The 21,655-nt window shown below is 39.5% G+C and overlaps 1 protein-coding gene across 6 annotated transcripts in view; it reads right to left on the bottom strand.

The window, feature by feature from the left end:
- The window catches only part of STAU2 (staufen double-stranded RNA binding protein 2), a 194,250-nt gene that overhangs the window by 154,484 nt on the left and 18,111 nt on the right, over nucleotides 1-21,655 (bottom strand). For all 6 annotated transcript variants that reach the window (XM_060775483.2, XM_067467394.1, XM_060775487.2 and 3 more), the window contains exons 5-6: nucleotides 20,847-20,970; nucleotides 4,282-4,441 (exon numbers count right to left, since the gene is read on the bottom strand). In XM_060775483.2, the coding sequence (XP_060631466.2) occupies nucleotides 4,282-4,441; nucleotides 20,847-20,970 (284 nt within the window). The remainder of the gene's footprint in view (nucleotides 1-4,281; nucleotides 4,442-20,846; nucleotides 20,971-21,655) is intronic.

The following is a 21,655-nucleotide window of genomic DNA, read 5'->3' as shown; positions in this document are numbered from 1 at the left end:
AAATATTGCTAAGTAAACCCCTTGATAGGTTTACCTTGGGGTCACCGTAAGTCAGGTATGATGTGAAAGCAAAGAAAAACAAGAAGTTAAAACCAACTGCGACCATACCTTGAAAAGCCTGACTTGGCCACAGTGGTCCATGCCTTAGTTACCTCCAGAATAGACTACTGTAATGCACTGTATGTGGGGATGCCTTTGAAGACGGTCAGAAACTGCAGTTAGTGCAAAGGTTGGCTGCCAGAGTATTAACTGGAACTAGCTATAGGGAGCATGCAATGCCCCTACTAAAGCAGCTCCACTGGCTTTCAAAAATTTCCGGGCTCAATTCAAGGTGCAGGTTATTACCTACAAAGCTCTATATGCTCTATATGCTTCAGGTCCAGCCTATCTTCAAGAGCACATCTCTTTCTATAACACGGGGTGGGCTTCGAGAATGGCAGGGGAGGCCCTTCTCTCGATCCCACTACCGTCCCAAGTGTGGTTGGTGGAGACAAGAAAGAGGGCTTGTTCTGTAGTGACTCCCCAGCTTTAGAATACACTCCCAAAAGAATTAGGTTAGCCCCCACCCTTGAATCCTTCTGATCCAGCCTAAAAATATGCATTTTTAAGCAGGCTTTTGGCCTCGAATAGGCTGAAATGGGCCCATATGAGGGTGACACTCTTACACTTCATTTGTGAATTGATGGCAGTTAGTTTTAACTACAGATGGAATGCATTTTAAATTGTGTTCTATTATTTTATTTTATGTGTTTATAGCGGTTGTTTTATAATTTTTATGTGGTATTGTTTTATACTCATGTACCGTTTATGTTATATACTGCACCTGTAGTGCATTGTAAGCTGCCCCGAGTCCCTTTTTGGGAGATGGAGGCTCACAACTAATGAAAACAGACAAAAAATTATGATATTACAACATAGTCAAACAATTAAATTAAAACACAAAAGGCACTTTTAAAAATGTGCAATCCATTGGTCAACGGAAACCGAATTAATAAAAAGCTGTATGGTGAAGTGGGCGGAGAATCTCAAAAGACCCATAGCAATGCATGAATGGGAAATAATGTGGAACAAGAAACTCAAGTACACCTATGCAACTGATTTAAAGGAAAATTGGATGAAAATGTTCCATAGGTGGTACATGACCCCAGTCAAACTAAACCATATGTATAAAGAAGTATCAAAAGCCTGCTGGAAATGCAACGAGCATGAGGGGAGTTTTTTCCACTTATGGTGGAGCTGCGTGGAAACTCAGAAATACTGGAAGAGTATCCATGAAGAAATGCAGACAATATTCAATAAAAAATTCCCGAGAAAGGCTGAGTATTACTTATTGGGAATTGTAGATGGAATCATAAAGTTAGATTCAAATGAGGACATTTTATTTATCTATTTGACAACGGCCGCCAGAATCGTCTTTGCGAAACTCTGGAAGCTGAAAGAAATACCAGACCAATCCCACTGGATAAAGAAGATAAATGAAATTAAGGACATGGACAGGCTAACTTTTTTATTAAAAAAGAATACAGGCAATCCAGTCAAACAGACTGACTGGTCAACAATCGAGGATTACATTGAAAAAAGATACAAGGATTTATAATTGTACTGAGACTATAACAAATATACAAAATAGAATATACAAGATGTATAGACAAAAAGACTATACGGGCAGAATTGGAAGGAAGTCCAAACCCCCCCCCCCTCTTTTTTGATAGGGGCTATGTGTATTATTATTATTATTATTATTATTATTATTATTATTATTATTTTCTCATGGGTGTCATGGCTGTCTTTTTTCCTACTTTTCTATCATCTTGAAAATATTCCCCCACTTTCGCTGTATTCTTAAATAACTCAATAAAAACTATTTTTAAAAAATGTGCAATCCATTAAAGGATGTTTCAGCTACAAAATATCAATCTGTTACCAAAAGGTCAGTTTGAATATGAAAGTCTTCAACTTTGGAAGAAAGAGCAACAGTCTTTTCTGGGAAGTATGTTCTACAATTGTGAAGGTGTTAAAAAGCATACTCTTTTTCATGTCCTCACTAAATACGCTTCCGAGGGTGATGGGAACAAGAGAAGACCATTTTCTGAAGATTTCAGAGTCTGGACAGGTTTATCTGAAAGAATTTGACCCTCCAGATAATCTGAATCCAAGCTGTAAAGGGCTTGGTACGTCATAAGCAATAGATTGAATTGTTCCTGGAAGAAGGCCTAATCACAGCAGAGAAGGGGGAAACGAAAATGGCTTTGCAGGTGCTAACCCCCTAAATGCTTGTATCTCTTTTATTTGTGTATTCTAATGCTAACAGAATTCTTCCAAAGGAACAAGCTGACCCTGGAAAGGTTACATAGCATACTTTGTTATGCTACGATGCCAAGAGACGGGAATACGTTTTGTACCAAGAATGAAGGAATGGTTGTTTAGAGGCAACTGATGGCTATGGGTTCTGACTTCTCTCAAATTCTTTAATTTCATGGGATTTTCCCAGCACATGCGCTTTGCAGCTGGGACTTGGCAACCTTGGCATCCTATGTTAGAATGTAAGAGCTTGTTGATTGAAGTTCCCATTCTTCTCATATTCTGTCAGAGTAGGAGACAAATTTATTTCCTTAAATAAAGTTGAATTCTTGATTCACCTGGCCTGGTCTTCTAAGTTGCCCAGGAAAGTAAGTTTCCTTCAGTATTTTCTTCACAGGAAAATTCTACATGCGCACATTGGGAATGTTGTCACACATGCAACACACACAATTGGGAATTCAACAAGTAGGTATATCACTACTTGGGGACAGGAGTCACCAGATCAACACTAGTTATATATAAGCCCCATGATTCCTAACAGGTAATTACAATCTGTATATAATATCTTCAGTAAACCTTGTGAAGCCTCTCTTGTCTTAATGAGCTCTTTTGGGAGAAGAGAGAAAAGGAAATGGTGGAGGTGTGGTGCAGTCTCATCTCAAGCTGGGCACAACATGAAACGAGAGTAAACCTTCCAAGAAACTGAAGCTCACATCTGAAAATTATTCCCAGTTGAGGTCCCATGCCATACCTAAATGACACTTATTTGTAAAGCTGAACAGGGGAAATTTAGCCTACTTAAAATGAACTAATATCAAGGAACAAACAAGCAAACAGAAAAAAAGTATTTTCTCCAAACACTCCTCCAACATTATCTAAATATAGGAACTAGAGTTTGAAAATGCAGGTTGAGTATCTCTTATCTGAAATGCTTGGGATCAGGAGTGTTTTGGACTTCAGATATTTTCAAAGTTTTGAATACTTCTATTTGCATATAAGTACATAATCTTGGAAATAAGACCCGTCTCAACACAAAATTCATTTGTTTCATATATACTTTATATATGATCACATATTTCCTTATGAACCTGTTCAAGTATTAAGATCTGCCAGGGAAGCCCTTCTCATGGTTCCATCTCCGTCACAAGCACGGTTGCTGGGGGCAAGGGAGAGGGTCTTCTCATTTGTGCCCCCCCCCAGCTCTGGAATGCCCACCCCAAGGAGATTAGGCAAGCTTCCACACTCTCAACTTTTCAGAAGGAATTGAAAACCTGGCCATTTAAACAGGCCTTTGACATTGGTTAATGCAATATCTAATGGCAGGAGGATTTAAATGGGACTAAGTTTTAATTGGACTTTCGCTTTTAAAGACCAGTGGCTGGGATGTTTTAATTGGTTTTTATAACATCACCACTGTTTATTTTGATTTATGAATTATGTTGTTGTGTCACTTTAATATGCTGTTCTATTTTGTATATTATTTTTCATTACTTTTTGTTGATTTAAATTAATTTTGTTGTTTATCTTAATTCATTATCGTTGATGGTTTGCACTGTTACTGTCGCTTCTGGTGTGAGAGAATTGGCAGTTTCTCAAGTCGCTCCCCACACGACAAAAAAAAAACACACACACACACACACAATCCTGTTACTGTGTTGTAAGCTGCTCCAAGTCCCCTCGGGGAAATGGAGTGGGATACAAATAAAGTTGTATTATTATTATTATTATTATTATTATTATTATTATTATTATTATACATATATATTAAATGCAATTTTATACACATTTTTAAATAATTTGGTTCAAGAAATGAAATTTGTGTCCATAGGACCACTGGAAATCAAAGGTGTCACTATTCCAGTCACCCACGTAAACACTTTCAGATTTTGAAGTATTTCAGAATTCAGAATTCTGGATAAGGAATGCTTAACCTGTATTTGCTTGTGTCTGGGGGGGGGGGGGGGGGGAGAGATTGCTCACCTCAGGTAATTTGGGGGGAATTGGTTCATTCTGAAGAATCTGAAGTGCCTTCATAGCAGCATTGTGTCTAGCAGCTTGGCGAGTCCTCCCTTCTCCAAAAAACTCATGATGACCTACAGTCAACTGGACTTGGAAAGTCTTAGGCACTGGGCAGTGATATCTAGAAAAAAGCAACAGTTAATTCTTCGTTTCAAATTACATAAACACACACAACCATTTATTAATATTGGACATAAATTCTATTTTTGGTTTTTTTTTTTGTTTTTTTTGGTCGTGTCAGGAGTGACTCCTGGTGTGAGAGAATTGGCCGTCTGCAAGGACGTTGCCCAGGGGACGCCTGGATGACTTGATGTTTTTATCATCCTTGTGGGAGGCTTCTCTCATGTCCCCGCATGAGGAGCTGGAGCTGATAGAGAAAACTCATCCGCCTCTCCTCGGATTCGAACCTGCGACCTGTCGGTCTTCAGTCCTGCCGGCACAGGGGTTTATTAACCCACTGCGCCACCGGGGGCTCCATATAAATTCTATTTGACAGATTGATAAGTGGCAAATAGAGGGAGAAAACGTGGCGGCAGTGACAGACTTTGTATATCTAGGTGCAAAGATTACTGCAGATGCAGACAGCAGCCAGAAAATCAGAAGAAGTTTATTTCTTGGAAGGAGAGCAATGACCAATCTCGATGAAATAGTGAATAGTAGAGACATCACACTAGCAACAAAGATCCAGCAATGGTATTCCCTGTAGCATGTGAGAGCTGGACCATAAGGAATGTGAGAGCTGGACCATAAGGAAGGCTAAGCCAACGAAGATAGATGCTTTTGAACTATGGTGCTGGAGGAAAATTCTGAGAGTTCCTTGGACTGCAAGAAGATCAAACCAGTCCATATTCTAGGAAATAATGCCCGTCTGCTCACTGGAGGGAAGGATATTAGAGGCAAAGATGAAGTACTTTGGCCACATAATGAGAAGACAGAAAAGCTTGGAGAAGACAATGATGCTGGGGGGAAAGGAAGAGGGGCAAACCAAGGGCAAGATGGATGAATGGTATCCTTGAAGTGACTGGCTTGACTTTGAAGGAGCTGGAGGTGGCCACGGCTGATGGAGCTCTGGCATGGGCTGGTCCATGAGGTCACGAAGAGTCGGAAGCGACTGAATGAATAAACAACAACAACAAACCACAAAGCTGACCCAAAAGTCCTTTGATACCTTTTTGTGGCAGACTCGGTAAATTTGTAACCCTCCAAATCTGCTCCAGTTGCCATCAGGCCTAACCACTGGCCAGTGGTGAGATAAAATGGAAGTAATTGTTTATCAAGGTCTGGAGAATTGTGGATGAATCTTACCCTGCTTTAAGCTGATACAGGAATGTGAGCACTTGTTCAGTTTTCTGCCATGAAGATTTAGCTACATAGGTTTAAGAGGTACAGCCTGAGACTCATGTTTTAAAGATACAAGTTGCCAAGGAATTTTTAGTTTCAATGCAAGATGCCAGTGATGACATTTAAAAGTGTAAATGTTTAAGATTCCAAAACTCGAAGGGATATCTTTTCATCTTGCAACCCTCCACCCTGGGTCTCTCTCTATACATCCAAAGTCATTCAGATGCCATGCTTTTGTACTAAAGCATTTGGATCCTTACTATACCCCAAATTTACAATCATTTTAAACTATTTTAATTGGTCTTAATCTGTGTTATTTTAGTATTTTTCTTCTAGCCTTTAAACCATTTGTATTACTTCTGCTTTTTAAAATTAGTCAGGTTGGTTTTATTAACTGCATTAGAGGATGGAACAGAGATATTTAAATTATTCACTTTTTTGTTATTTATTTTAATCCCATTGTGTTTAGTCAGACTTAAGCCTAGATAGATGCATATGGTTTGGTCTGTGCTTTCAGTAATGATCTAGTATCTGTTCATTCATCCTGCTATCTACTTTCTGATAGTATGCTAGAGACATCTTACACTTACAAAAGATACTGAAGGATAGGAAATGTGCTAACAAAGTAAAGCAGCCTGTTTCTCTCACTCCAGGCATGTCAGGACAAGAGAAGAATATTCAAAGCCAAAGTAAACATTATTTTCCCTTCCTGTTGTGGACTTTGAGACCTAGTCACTGAATAACTTTGTGGGAATTAAAGCTTATCCTGAGTAAAATATGTCCCCCTTTCAGTCTGACAGCAAAGCTGACTGTTCTCAACAGCATGTCTCATTGTATGACAAGATTTTTGTACTGTCTAACTGCTACTCAGAAAAAAATTAATCACTGGAGTTAATTCTCACAACCTGGTATTGTTGATTTGGAAAGAAGAACAAAAATGCTTTGTCAGAAAAGTTATTTATCTTAAGCATTATCCTGCCATTTTTCGAAGGAGTTCTGAGCTGCTTATATTTGACTTCTTTTACTTTATCTTCACAAGAAACCTATCGGGATTGTGATTGTTTTGGGCTACTAAGCAGATTTCATGGCTAAGTGGAGAGCTATAGCTGAATGTTCCTGAGACAAAGCATTCTCATTATTTTTCAGGCAGCCCAGAAAAGTTTAGAAGAGTCTTTCTTTATCTGATGCTATCCAGATATATTTTATTATAATTGCTATCATCCTCAGCCATCATTGTGCAATATATCTAGGATGCACCTCTTCCAAATTCCTGAATTGATTCCCCTGCCCCCTCCTCACACACACACACACTCCCCGCCCCCATTTTCCCATCAAAATCCTTTTAAGTGAAGTTATGGGGAATCCGTGGCACTCTAAAAGTTTCAGGACTATAGCAACTTCTCTAATCATGGCAGGAGTTCGAGAACATCTGAAAAATCACAGGTTGTCATCTTTTATTTTCTATGTGCTGGGACTACTAAACTAGTCAGAAGAGTTAGAAATTGCTTAATTCTTTATCTATTTGAATGCTCTTTCCTTCTCACACATCTAGGGCCCCTTCCACGCAGCTGAATAAAATCCCACATTATTGGCTTTGAACTGGAATATATGGCAGTGTGAACTCACATAACCCAGTTCAAAGCAGATATTGTGAGATTTTCTGCCTTGATATTCTTTATGGAAAAGCCCTAGGTGTTTCTTCTGACTCATCTAGGCAAGAGCTCTTTCTCTCTTGAAGAGCAAAATGGTTTCTTCCTTCTTTTATCCAGCTAATGCTCCTTCTGTCCCCCCCCTCCCCCCCCCATACATAAAGAAGACCACTTTCCACTCAACAAACTCACATTTTGGTGCTTTTTCTCTTCAGAAGGTTCTCAACCTGTGGGTCCCCAGGTGTTTTGGCCCACAACTCCCAGAAATCCCAGCCAGTTTATCAGCTGTTGGATTTCTGGGAGTTGAAGGCCAAAACATCTGGGGACCGACAGGTTGAGAACCATTCCTCTACAGTTTTGCTTATCTTCAGCACTCCCTTGCTTCTTTTCCATTGGTCTTTATCTCCTGCATGCTAGTTTCATTACAACTAGCTCACTCTTCCTTCTATTTCTCTCTCTAACATTTAACTGTCTGAATAGTCCAGGTTTTGTGAAGCAACACTGGAGATGCCTCTACCTTGCCTGAAGTAATGGCTATCTCAGACATGATTATAGCTTTCTCTCTGATGGTTAAGAAAGTCTGCCACATATTGACTGAGAATGAAATTGCGGGCTACAGATAGATTTTAATCAACTAATTAAAGGGGTGTTTCTAATGGCTCAATTAATACAAATCCAAGGAAAAGCTCTAGGAAGGAGGTATCATGTAGAAGGCAATCACAAAGATTAAAAAAAATGTAATCTTATACATACTTCACTGTAACTGCTACTGAACTCAAGAGATTACACATATACAAAATGCAATGTGCATCTCCCACTGCAACCCCTCACAATCCTAGTAGTTGGGATTTTTAAAGCACTAAAGTAACAATTTTAGCACAAAATCTGGCATGAAAATGAGTTTCACAGAGGCTGCATGAATTAATATAGTGGTGCTTATATGGCAAAAAGCCAAACAGACTGCACCCAACATGTTTACCATAAGGTTTGTAAATATAGTTTAATGTCCTCAACATCAGTTTTAAAACCCAGCATCTATTTTTAGCAGAGCCTTAGAATGAAGACTATTACACTGGAAATAAGCTTTTAAACTAAGACCCAGAATGCAAAGAGTAAATGTTTACAGCAAGTTCTTAGAATCTAAAAACAGAGGTTCATAACAAGCCGTCAAGTTGGTGTGATCAGGCGCCATTGTAATTAAATAAATCACAATGGTCTGTTGACAATTACAAAACTCATTTTGGTTTGCCACAGAGGCAAACAAAATTTCTGTTCATTATGCTTTTACTGGAATATGATGTCATAAGATATAAGCATGCTGAAACAATCTGCTTCCTTCCTAGCCAAAATATTAATTGCATACTAAGAATCCCAAGGGCCTCTGCATATATGGTCAAATACACAAGAAAATGAATAAAATACTACTGTATCAACCAATGTTATAATAATGTCACACATTCTGTATTTGAGGCTTATGTTTCCATCATATACATCCCTGGAAGAATATATGACTATAAATATTTTAACAAAACAGGCAACATTTCAAACTGATAGGGTTGTTTAAGTTATCTTTTGTAGTGTATTTGCCAATTTGCAAAAAGATGAACTTATATTACTTGTACTTTACAGTTTTCCCAACTTCTCATTAACTGTGAACACAGGTGGAGTTTGAGGAAAATAGACCTTGACATTTGGGAGTTGTAGTTGCTGGGATTTATAGTTCACCTACAATCAAAGAGCATTCTGAACCCCACCAAGGATAGAATTGGGCCAAACTTCCCATACAGAGCAACAGAAAATACTGTTTTCTGATGGTCTTTGGCGACCCCTCTGAAACCCCCCTCGTGACCTGCCCAGGGGTCCCGACCCCCAGGTTGAGAAACACTGTGGTAGAGGGAGGATGTTTGGCAGCTTAATTTGTCTTCAGGGCATAGTCAAATAAACAACTTGATATCCATTGGGATTAGACCTAGCTTAATATGTCATTTTACAAATCAGGCCCATCTTTCCTTGCTAATATATTGGGGTCTCATTCTGAAAACTAGTGCTTGTATCACATGTATGGGAGATGGACTAAAAATGCTAGAATTTTTTGTTTCCAAAGATAGAATATAACTGTCAATTTAACAAATGTTTAATAATATATTTTCTAAATGATAAGCTTCATATATGTCTTGTGACCCAATGTGAGCTAATAAAAGAGCACTGCTATAATTTCAATGCTGGATCATAACAAAATTGCCAAGGCAAGTACCATATTCTTTCATGATACTTCCTTATGCTAAGCCTACCCACTTTCCAAAAATACCCAAACATGAATTCTCTCCCCAAAATTAATTTTGTCTCACTCCTATAAATATGTTTTATCAACATTAGTTCCTCTAAAACATTTTAATGTACTATATATATTCATGTATAACTTGATCTCACATATAAATCAAGGCCAGAGTTTGAGGCCAAAATTAAGAATTTTAACATGACCTGTGGATAAATTGTGGGTGAAACTGATCAACACAGCTACCTGCAATAAAGCAAGCAAAGAAATCCCCGAACACTTACAATTTTCAGAGTAAAGCAATTTCATTGACTGTTTGTCTTGGGCATCCTGCAAAATATGGCTTTCCCAAGCTGCCTTGATGTTTTGTTTTGTTTTTTGGAAGATTACTTACAATAGGGACAATTATAGTGAGGGAATGATAGCAGCGTCGGCCAAGTAGTGCAACAGTTGGCAGCACAGCCAGATCTACTTGGATTTTTCCCTCTCTTTACAGCTATGTGGGCTACTTTGCTAAAAGGACGGAAAGTGTGCTGACAGCCAGGGAAGCATCTGTCCTGTCTGCTTTTTACAGCCACAAGAACTAGCATCCTCCTCTTCTTCCTCCCTTCTCTTTCCACTATCAAATTTTGGACAGTGGTGGAGCATGGGCTCCTTGAGGAAAATCTCACAACTAAACATGTGAATTACCACCTTTCCTGCCAACACTCATTCAAAAAAATATATATGCGAACACAGTTTTTTTCTTTAAAAATCCAGTATGAATCTGTTACCAAGTTTTTGAATAAAAGAAGCTGAAGCGACATATTGCAAGTGATGGTCATTCTTTCTGGGCAAGATTCTGCTTCAGTCTTTGTCCCTGATGTGAAGATGGAAGGGAAAAGGAGATGGAGAGGCTGCCCAACCCCATTGTGGGATCACTCCAAGGAATGGGGTCTCCATAAAGATTTTCTCTCTTCTCAACTCCCACCCTGTCCCCCTTTCTCCTTCGACATTCTTAGTAGTAGGAGAAGTGGCAAAAAATAGGGAGGCACTTGCCCAAATCCAAGCTTTGAGGCTCTTATTTACTGAAATTGCTAAACTGAGGGATCTGGTCAGGAAACTCTCTTGAGTTTCCTGAGCACACTATCTGGAGGACTGGAAGGACCATCAAAGATTGGCAATTCATAGAGGTGTGGTGCTGAGGCTGGAAGTTGAAGGGAGACAAAATAGGAGGGCCAGGTGACAGGCATCAGCTCCCTCCTGTCTGCCACTGTCTTGCAGTGGGTGACAACAGTACAAAAAATGGTCATGTTGGTTAAACAGCCCTGATGGATGGCAGAGGCAATGAGGTGAGTAAGCTCCACAGAAGGTGAATGCATTCTTGGCGCAGGACAGAAAGGCCACTAAGTATTCACAGTAGGAGGTCCCTGAGATGGATGGTGGCAGTGGTGAATGGGGCACTCCAGAGCCTTCAATGAGCAAGAAAGAAGCATTGAGGTGGAGAAAGTAGTAGGTGTCGGTACTTCTTTTAGGTTCACCAGAGACAAAAGTAAAAGCTTAGTCTGTCCCAGAAAAACTCAAAAGAAGCACTGGCCCCCTGCGCTCTACTTGCCAATAGCAGGGAAGTGGCTATAAAACCTGATAATCTTCTTTTAAAACAGTTCTTCAGTTAGCAGAAGTTCTGACCTCTAGTAATATCAACATTCATTTTTATTCTATCTATGCTAATAACAGTTTTACTCAGAAAAACCACTGTTACCTAAGTCCCCCAACCAAGGTTGGGAATAGCAAAGTAAAAAAGTAACTTATTCAGCTATAGTTTTACCACAGAAGTCATAATCAATTTGTGTGATTCGTCTTCTGTTCTCACATGTAAGAGGATCCTTGAACAAGAGGATACTCAACTGCATTGTTACATAGAACTGCTGCACTTGCATAATCATCTAATCAAGATAATGAATATCCCTTTAATTTAGAGGGTTTTGAAAGTAGCATGAAAGGCAGCTCATCATATCTTTGAAAAGAAGAAACATCATACATCATTGTCAGACCCCAGAAATCTAAATCTATGATTTGTAAGAGTCAATCAATCTTGTGCCTTCCAGAGGTTTTGGCTTACAATTCCCACAGCTCCTTACTGTTGGTACTGCTGAGTGAAGATAATGAGAGTTGTATTCTAAAATATCTGGAGGGCATCAAGTTGTCTACCTTAATAGATATATGTGGTTGTGTGTGTGATTTTTTAAAAAACTATGTAAAGACACATTTTAAAGATACCCATGACCCTTCAGACCTAAAGCTGTACCAACAAAAAAAATCCCTCACATATGTCATTCTTCAAAAAATATGCACTTTTTAGATATCACCTAAGTTTCATAATTCTTGTCTTTGGATTTTCAGTGTTTCATAGTCATCTCACTGAACCCTGAAAGAATTCCTGGCTTGAGCACTCACAACTCAAATTGAGGTTCAGATCTATTGTGTTGTGCCTTCTTATATCTCACAACCAACCAAGCCCAGCTGGACTTATCCTCTACTGCCTCCACCTGGTTACCTTGAAGAGGGTCCACTGCATGTGACCAAAGCAACAACAAAAGTACAACTTTATTTTACACAGTGCTATAAAATGCTACATGGATGTACTTGTAAGGACATACCAACAAGACACTAGATCTGAAGTAGTTTGTTGGCACATCACACTTTTAAGGAGATATTCCCGAAAGCAAAGTGGCTGCATCCTAAAATTCAGTATCCAATTATAGGCCTGCCAAAATGCCTCACGAGTAATCTCTCCATCAAGTCATACCATTCAGCAGATCTAAATTAATACACATACACAAGTATTTCCTACTGGTGACTGCAGCATCTGCATAAATTAGCTTGCTAAACACCATAGACAGAATTGTTCTTAGCATCTCAGTTTCAGTGGTTACGCAATCAAATGTGGAACCGGTCTTTTGCATATATGCTTCTGAATTTTAAGTCTATTTTGTGTTTATATTCACATGTTACCTCAACAATGCAGTAACTATTCCACAATATTCTCCAAAGAAATCATTGCTACATTTCTTGTCTGTTGTTAATATATCATCTGGTTTAATTTTATGGTTGCACTCAATTGCATTTTAAATCATATTTTAACTAGAAAGCAGAAAAACTGTATCACAAAAATAAAAATGAGCCTATTTTTAACAAGGAAAAACTAATTGCCTGGAAAAGTCATTTGTTTCCATCTTGTCATTCGGCTATACGTGTCTAGCTGTAATAAGGTCAAAACCATGACTCATGACATCTCAATTCGGCAATGTAGAAATGGTTTCTTATGTCTGCCTTAGAACCTAAACCTGGAAAATGTTTGTGTTATGGACTGTAACTCCCAGAATATCCCAGCATGGCTAGTGGTCATGCAAGCTGTAAGAGTTCTAAGCGTTGTAGTGTTCCTTTGATAAGCAGTTGTGCCCTTTCCTAAAGAGGTCAGACCTGGTCAATAGCTCAGGAGTGTATTACCTCTTGATTAGACTACAATAATGCACTCTACAAAGGGCTGCCCTTGAATAAGTCTGAAAGCCACAGCTAGTGCAAAATGTGGCAGACAGACTATTGCTAGGAGTCTATTGTTAGAAATAGCAACTTTCTTCAAGCCTCCACTGGTAATTTATTTGTATATGATTCTGATTGTTTACTATAGCATGTATGTATGTTTTGGTATGCTTTATGTTTCTTGAGATTGTGGGAGGGGCTGCAGACCACATGGTTAGATCTGAGATTCCTGAGAGCTCCTATTCCATTTTAGAATGCAGAGATGCTTTAGACTTTGGACTGTTAAGATCATAAGAAAGATGCCCTGTGTTATCTGCACAGAGAGACTACTTCAAATCTATCTGTAACTGGATTGACAAGTTATGTACCTGTATGCTGAATACATGAAGGTTGTCAATAAACCAAATATGTTATTTTTAATGAGATCTACTTTATTTTTGTCTTTTGAGAGCATGCCATAGAAACAAAATGTTTTATGGGAGAGTAGATGTTCTTGGGCACTGAAAAGAACACTTTTGAAGAACTCCTATGTTTTGTGCATTGGCATAATCTCTGTACCTAACATATCAGAGACAACTAGGTTATCAGTCTAATAACTGAAAACCAAATTGCCTTGCATAAGTGCATGTGGATATACTACTGAAGAGAAGATTTTACTCAAACAAGTTTTTGGCTTTTCTCATACTTTTACAAAATCTATTTCAGAGACCATATATCACTGCACTGAATTCCTATTTGCTTCCAAACTCAATTTATGGTGTTGTTGTTTTTTTATCTACAAAGAGTTTCATGGTTGATGCGACTGTACTGGAGCTGGTGCGTCACACCACCTATCACTGCAGACCATTGCTCCATTGGTTGGTTATCCAGCCGGCACCGCTGGGAAGTGGAGTCAGGTTTTTGCCGGTAGTGGTATGGCCATGTAATGAGAAGAGAACCAACATCAGTAGTACAAAAACACTACATTTGGAGATTGCAGGATGATGACCATGTGGATGGCCAAAGAAAAAAAATGGATGGACACCATCAATGAACCCATGCATACTGCCAACCTGAGACCTGAGGATGCCCAAAACAAAGCCCTGTGGAAACGACAGTCACAATGCTAAGACCTCCATTGGGAAAATAGCTTAGAAAGAATAAGTTTTTATTATACTGCTGGCACCAGAACATCTGAAAGACCACATCCTCCCAGGTAAATCTGCCTTAACATTCCAAAAAAGATTTTGGTAATGTATTCTAAAATAAGAAACAAGAAATGCTGGAGTTCCTTATGCAAAACTAAAAGACAGAATACAGATCATAAAACCCTCTGATTTGTTGCTGCTCATACTACATTACATAACAACCTTAACAGCATTCTGAGTAGGAAGAAACAATGTTTCCTAAACACTCATTAAATCAGAAGAACATACACGGTTTTCCATTTTGAGTTGTAGTGTCTTTTTTCTTATACTGAAAAGAACATTGTCTATTTGAGAACAAAATAACGAGGTAAACAAAAGGAATGAAGGGCCTCCATCTAATCCAGTACTACATTTATCATTATTAACAATCCTGGTCAAACAACTATTCCGATGATTTAAAAAACATTACATAATACCATCAATTTTATTAATCCACTGGAAAGGTGGGCCCCCCGAGGTAGGGCATACATTACCTAAAGATAAGTAGCCTCTGAGATGTACAAATGTTTATCAGAGGGGATGGTCTACTATTCGTATATTACTTAATGGTCTTGAAAAAGCAGCATGGAGCAATAAGGCAAAACATTCTAAAATAGAGAAAGGTCTAAATTTTAGCCATGGATAAAGCAACCTAGGATAGAACTCAATTCCATACAAACAGAGCTTTAGCTATGAAGTAGTCCCCCACTCCTATCCCCATCCTGCCTGCCCTCTGGTCTGGAGCTCTCCAATCTTGTGGAAAAATTGAACAGGGCTGCAAGGGATAGAAGAATCTGCCCTCTTCCTGATGTGTTGATGAGTGTCATTTCATTAATGATTTCATAGGATTTTCTTAGGTGGGGAATACCTGGAAGTGCACAGAAGTCAGTTTCTTGTTCTGAAAAAAGGGATCAAATTAAACAGTGGGGAGGGGGAGGAGAGCTCTGGCCTATTTGAAAGGCAAACTTTCTTCTGGAGGCTTCCAGGAGGGACAATTCATTTTTGGGGTGCAGAAAAAGAGTGATCTGGGGATTCTACAGGATGAAAGGCCACAAAAACAGTTTGGGCGGCTGTATATAGGGGATATCTATATTGACCATTTAATGCAGTTTAAAACCATTATTAATGAAAGCTTCACTGTGGAGACAGAAGCAGTTTGAGGCCTGAATAGTGATTACACAAACCACAAAGAGCTGATGCGCATTAAGGGCTTTCTTTCATGCACTTTTATGGGAATTGTCGTCTGGTTGCCCCAGTTTGGAGCGTGCTTTGAACTGCATTAAATGATTAGGGTAAATACTACTAAAACCTTTGGCCTGCATTTTGTTTTCTTTCTCTCCTACCCCAGTCTATTCTTCGGAATATAACATTACTTTGTCAAAAATATATTACATGCATGGACGTCTGTACTTTCTTGAAGGAGTCACACAGAAAAGTTTTGTGTTGTTTTGTGTTGGAGCCCTGTTGCTAATCACCATCATCTGAAGTGATAACTACTGGCAAAGGCACAAGACATCACCTGCAGGCTCCCTTGCCAGTGGGCTCCAGGGACAGCTTTCTGAAACAGATGTTCCAGCTTTTTAAAAGTCACAGGAAATGGGCTGACTTTCCTCCTTTTCCTTTCCTAGAAACAAGCACCAGCACAGCTGTACTCAGCAATTCCATTAAAACAATGTGTGTGAGAGAGAGAATGAGCGTGGAGGGGGTGGGTGGTGGTGGCAAGCTAAGAGGTGCTCTGCAGATAAATTAAGCACTATTAATGCACTTTACATTCTGATTCAGTGTTGACAGTCTTCTAAAGATGGATGAGTTGAGATGACACCATTAGGTTTAAGAAATGTACTTCCTTTCTTTTCCCATCATAATTTTCCAGAGTTGGGATCAGTTGAAGGAATTTAGGGAGAGTGGAAAGACTTCAACCAGCAGCCAATGGCTTAGTAGACAAACCATCAGAACTTGCTATTACAACAGACATTCAGATCAATTTAACCCAGAGACTACTCTGCAATGCTCCTGGATATAAAGGCATCAATGTCCTTTAAGGAAACAACATTTCACTATGCCATGCAAACATCCTAGTTTTCCTTCTGATCTGAATTCTAGTGTTGTATTATTTTTTCTGTAATACCTGTTCTTGGACTCCACAGATGTAAACTTGGTTCTGATCTTGCCTATCCTAGATCTTAGTGTTATCTCTCTCTTTAGATTTATCATCACTGCTTGCCTTGTTCCCCAACTTGTGATTCTAGATTCATTCTCATCTTGTCTTTCTTCCTCTCCAAAAACAGTTATCTGCATCCTTTATTTTGTGGACCCCATAAACGCACTGAAAGAAATCTGGCAACCCTGCTTGGTATGGTCAGTTTCAGTGAACCTGGCATTGAAAAGAAAATGGATTGAGGGGAAAAGGGCAAGATAAGGAATCACAGCCTAGGCAGAGTGGTGAAGCAGAAGAAATTCTTGCATGAAGCAATCAACAACACATGTTAAGCACTGAGATCATTTCAAAGTGAGACAATGGGCCCTTCCACACAGCCATATAACCTAGAATATCAAGGCAGATAATCCACAATATCTACTTTGAACTGGGTTATCTGAATCCACACTGCCATATAATCCAGTGCAATGTGGATTTTATACAGCTATGTGGAAGGGGCCAAGGTTAGGAAAATGTTGTGAGTTTCAAGCTTTTGTAGTCTCTGTGTAGTTACATATAGTTACAGTCATTAAAAGTGCTTAACAAAAATAATATAAAGAGCACTGTAGCCAAACTATTGCTGAGATTATGAAATTATAGAATGATAGAGTTGGAAGACCTCGTGGGCCATCCAGTCCAGCCCCCTGCCAAGAAACAGGAAAATGGCATTCAAAGCACCCCTGGCAGATGACTGTCCAGCCTCTGTTTAAAAGCCTCCAAAGAAGGAGCCTTCACCACACTCCAGGGCAGAGAGTTCCACTGCTGAACAGCTCTCATAGTCAGGAAGTTCTTTCTAATGTTCAGATGGAATCTCCTTTCTTGTAGTTTGAAGCCATTGTTCCGCCCTAGTCTCCAGGGCAGCGGAGACCCTATGACTTCCCCTCACATATTTATACATGGCTATCATGTCTCCTCCCAACCTTCTCTTCTTCAGGCTAAGCATGCCAGCTCTTTAAGCTGCTCCTCATAGGGCTTGTTCTCCAGACCCTTAATCATTTTAGTTGCCCTCTTCTGGACACATTCCAGCTTGTCAGAAGCTCCCTTCAACTGTGGTGTCCAGAATTGGACACAATATTCCAGGTGTGGTCTAATCAAGGCCACCTGTTTCTTGGCAGGGGGTTGGACTGGATGGCCCACGAGGTCTCTTCCAACTCTATGATTCTACAATTTCATGACTTCCCTGGATCTAGACACTATACTCCTATTGATGCAGGCCAAAATCCCATTGGCTTTTTTTGCCGCCGCATCACATTGTTGGCTCATGTTTAACTTGTTGTCCACAAGGACTCCAAGATCTTTTCCACACATACTAATCTCGAGCCAGGCGTCCCCCATTCTCTATCTTTGCATTTCATTTTTTTTCTGCCTAAGTTGAGTATCTTACATTTGTCCCTGTTAAACTTCATTTTGTTAGTTTTGACCCATCTCTCTAATCTGTTGAAATCATTTTGAATTCTGCTCCTGTCCTCTGGAGTATTGGCTATCCATTCCAATTTGGTGTCACCTGCAAACTTGATGATCATGCCTTCTAACCCTTCATCTACATCATCAATAAAGATGTTGAACAGGACCGGGCCCAGGACGCAACCCTCCTGCACTCCGCTCATCACTTCTTTCCAGGATGAAGAGGAAGCATTGGTGAGCACCCTCTGGGTTTATTCGCTTAACCAATTCCAGATCCACCTAACCATAATTCTGCCTAGCCCACACTTGACTAGTTTGTTTGCCAGAAGGTCATGGGGGACATTATGACGTTAGTCAGTCCTCCGTATCCATAGATTCTGCATCCACAGATTCAACCATACATGGCTTGAAAACAAATGGCACATTTATACTGGCTTCTGACAGTCCTAGGAGAGTTATTACCAGTTTTAGCCAATTTTCTAAGTCCTGTTCAGTAGGATTACTCTCCTAAAGTTCAAGTCTTAAGGGTGGTGCATAAGAGTCCAAACTACTCCAAAGCACACAGTCCCTTGATTCTAGGTTCCTTCGGGCTCCACAAACCTATCGGGAAAAGATATGTTGTGGCAGCATCTCTACACATAATCCATATCATTTCACAAAATTACATTATCTGCATTCTCCTGAATTCTTTACTGCTGCTGGCATAAGGATGCCCTAAATCAGTGGTTTTCAAACTGTTATTTCCCAGGAGTTTTGCCCTACAACTCCCCAGCCAGTTTACCAGCTGTTAGGATTTATAGGAGTTGAAGGTCAAAACATCTGGGGACCCACAGGTTGGGGAACCACTGCTCTAAATGATGGAATAGAGTGACGTCTATATGAAATCTCCCTGTTGTGCACCACTCTGCTGCTATGGCCCCAGGGAGTTATTTCACAGTAATTTTCTGGCAGCTGGATGAAAAAGGAAAAATAATCATTGGGAGGTAAGAAAACTGCTGAAATCTATATTATACTGAAATGCATGATTGGAAACTATCTCCTGTATCCTTCAGTAATATGGCTGCCCACTGTGTCTTAGAAATTCCAAGTAACACAAGGAAGACGGCCAGGTAACACCAGAATGGCTGTTTGGAGATATACATCTTTTGTATTTACTGACAGATTGCAGTCAGTTTTGATACTGATCTTCATTCTGATTGCAACAGTATAATAAGAATAAATAACAGAAAATCAAGGTGTGTGTGTGTGTGTGTGTGTATCATCTGCAAACATGACTATAGATTTCTTTGGAGTAATGTTCACATAGGCTGATTTTGATAAGACCTTTAATAATACCATATACAAATACAGTGTTATTTTAGTTGTTTATTCGTTCAGTCGCTTCCGACTCTTCGTGACCTCATGGGCCAGCCCACGCCAGAGTTCCCTGTCTGCCGTGGCCACCCCAGCTCCTTCAAGGTCAAGCCAGTCACTTCAAGGTTAACATCCTTCCATCTTGCCCTTGGTCAGCCCCTTTTCTTTTTTCCTTCCATTTTCATCTTCTCCAAGATTTCCTGTCTTCTCATTATGTGGCCAACGTACTTCATCTTTCCTTATCATATTTAATCAAATCTAATGCTCACCTTTTTAAGCTAAATTACCTTCCCAAAATTAGGATGCACATCAGATTCATGTAATACAGTAAATTTAGTACAGATCCGAAGCAAAAGGGGAAGCTACTTCAGGAGCACCTGGAGCTCCTATCTGAGGGAAATGATCTCTAATTTAATTTGCAAGGCTCAATGTTGTGTAATGCTGGGATTTGTAGTTTGGTGAGGCATCAGTATTCTTTGCAAGTCCCCATGTCCCCAAACTACATCCCACATAGCATTGAGCCAGGGCAGTTAAAGTGGATTCATTCTACAGTATAGATGCACCCCAAGGTTTTATTTTCCATTGCTGAAAGCTTTGGCATTCTCACACTTTTGTTTTTAAAGAAGAAATTATAAGCAGGCAACTACTGCAATGTGCACCTTTTTTGGGCCAAATTACAAAGAGTACTTTTTGCCACTGCACATTACATTTGCCAGCAAATAATACAGATAATAAGACTGATAGCAACAACTGTTTTATCCTGCCCTTTCCTTAGTACGCCACAGAACCAAAAGAAGCCCCGTTAGAGCTTGCACATGCTCATATCGAGATAGATACGCTACTTTAGATAGCCTGAACTTTAACCGTAAAAGGCAGTGATCAGTCAGCTGAACATTTCTAAAGCAGTTTCTCCATAGCCTTAAGGGTCACTCTATAGGGATTTTTAAACTGTAGTTACAGTTTGAGAGCACCCCAGGTTTTCTGGGTCTATACAACGTTGATGGTTAAAAAGATGGCAACATGGTTTGACAATTATTCTTTAGATTACCAAATTGAAAATCAGATGGAAGTTAACAATATCTGGCTTCCTTTGACTGGCAAAAACAACACAAGTTATCTGATCAAGGCAGGGAGATACCCAAATGGAATAAGGATCCCTACAGTTCACTTTCTCAAACTCCTGCAGTGGTTCAGCATTTGAAAAGAGCAAAGACCAGTCAGAATAGGAAAAGGAAAGCTTTGCTATTCTCTCACAACAGCTGTTGGGAGATCGCATCCACTCCTAGGAATGTTTTAAATAGGAGGTTTGTAAAATGTAGAATGATTTTTATTATTATTATTAATAAGCCAAATGCTATCGAGTAACAACATCTGCAAACTGAAGAATGCCATAAATATCTACTGGGAAGGAAGAATAGTTCCGTTTCCTGCTAACTTTCCAGATGCAGTTTCTCAATCTCATCCAGAAGGAAAAGGAAATTCCAGAATCCAGAGCACACTTGAAGCACATAAGATATCAAATAATGAAAGGCAACATATAGAAATGAGACAGTTAAATCTGCCTTATGACATGGCATAGGAGTGACAGCAACTGAAGAAACACTGGAAAATTCACAAACCTCTGATTGTACATGCCTCGAAAGTTGTAATTCGGAACTGGTTTTTGATCTAGTGGCCAATAGATGGCAGACTCTCCTCTTTTCATAACAAGACCATTCAACTCCACTGTCGGGGTAATACTGCCTGTTGAAAAGAGGAAAACATATCCATCATTTAATAAGTGCAAAAATCAGCACAGTTTCCAGCTTTCTTAGTTGTGACCAGACTCCTGTTGACTTTAATGAGAATGCTCTAGGGAGAAAGGTTAAGTCACACACTCTCTTTACAACTTCGTACAGATGTTGCAAAATTGGAAATCAAAGAAGCAAGGAAGAAACTTTCTTTCTAAATGGAGGTTTTTAAGTATGTACAAGTCACATAAGACTATCTAGATATATTTTGTCACCAATACAAGTTCTGGAAAATCCAATACATGTGCATTACAGAATTATTTACATGCCATTATATATTAAACCAATCAGCAATTAGATTGTCTTGGAAAAAAGATAATGATTGGAGAAAAAGGAATAAAGTTTGGGGAAACCACCGGCTCAAGTACGCTTGGTGGAAACATGGGAGAGGGCTGCTCCAAGACTGCCGAACTCCCTCTCAAGAGAGACCAGGATGTCCCCATCCCTGCTGGCCTTCTGGCAACGGGCATTTGGGGAAGGATATGGGACAGGCTTTGGGGAGGTTGGGTGGGATTGGGGGAGGGGCTATGAGTATTTTCATTACTATTCAGGTTCTAATTTTACCCTAGTTGTTAGAAAATTTGTCCCTAACAGCCTTATAAAATTAGCAGCATAAATAAAATTATGCCTTGTCTTTT

This window comes from Anolis sagrei, chromosome 4 (genome assembly GCF_037176765.1).
Source record: "Anolis sagrei isolate rAnoSag1 chromosome 4, rAnoSag1.mat, whole genome shotgun sequence".
NCBI classification, from domain to species: domain Eukaryota; kingdom Metazoa; phylum Chordata; class Lepidosauria; order Squamata; family Dactyloidae; genus Anolis; species Anolis sagrei.
This window is presented reverse-complemented; position numbering and strand designations above follow the sequence as displayed.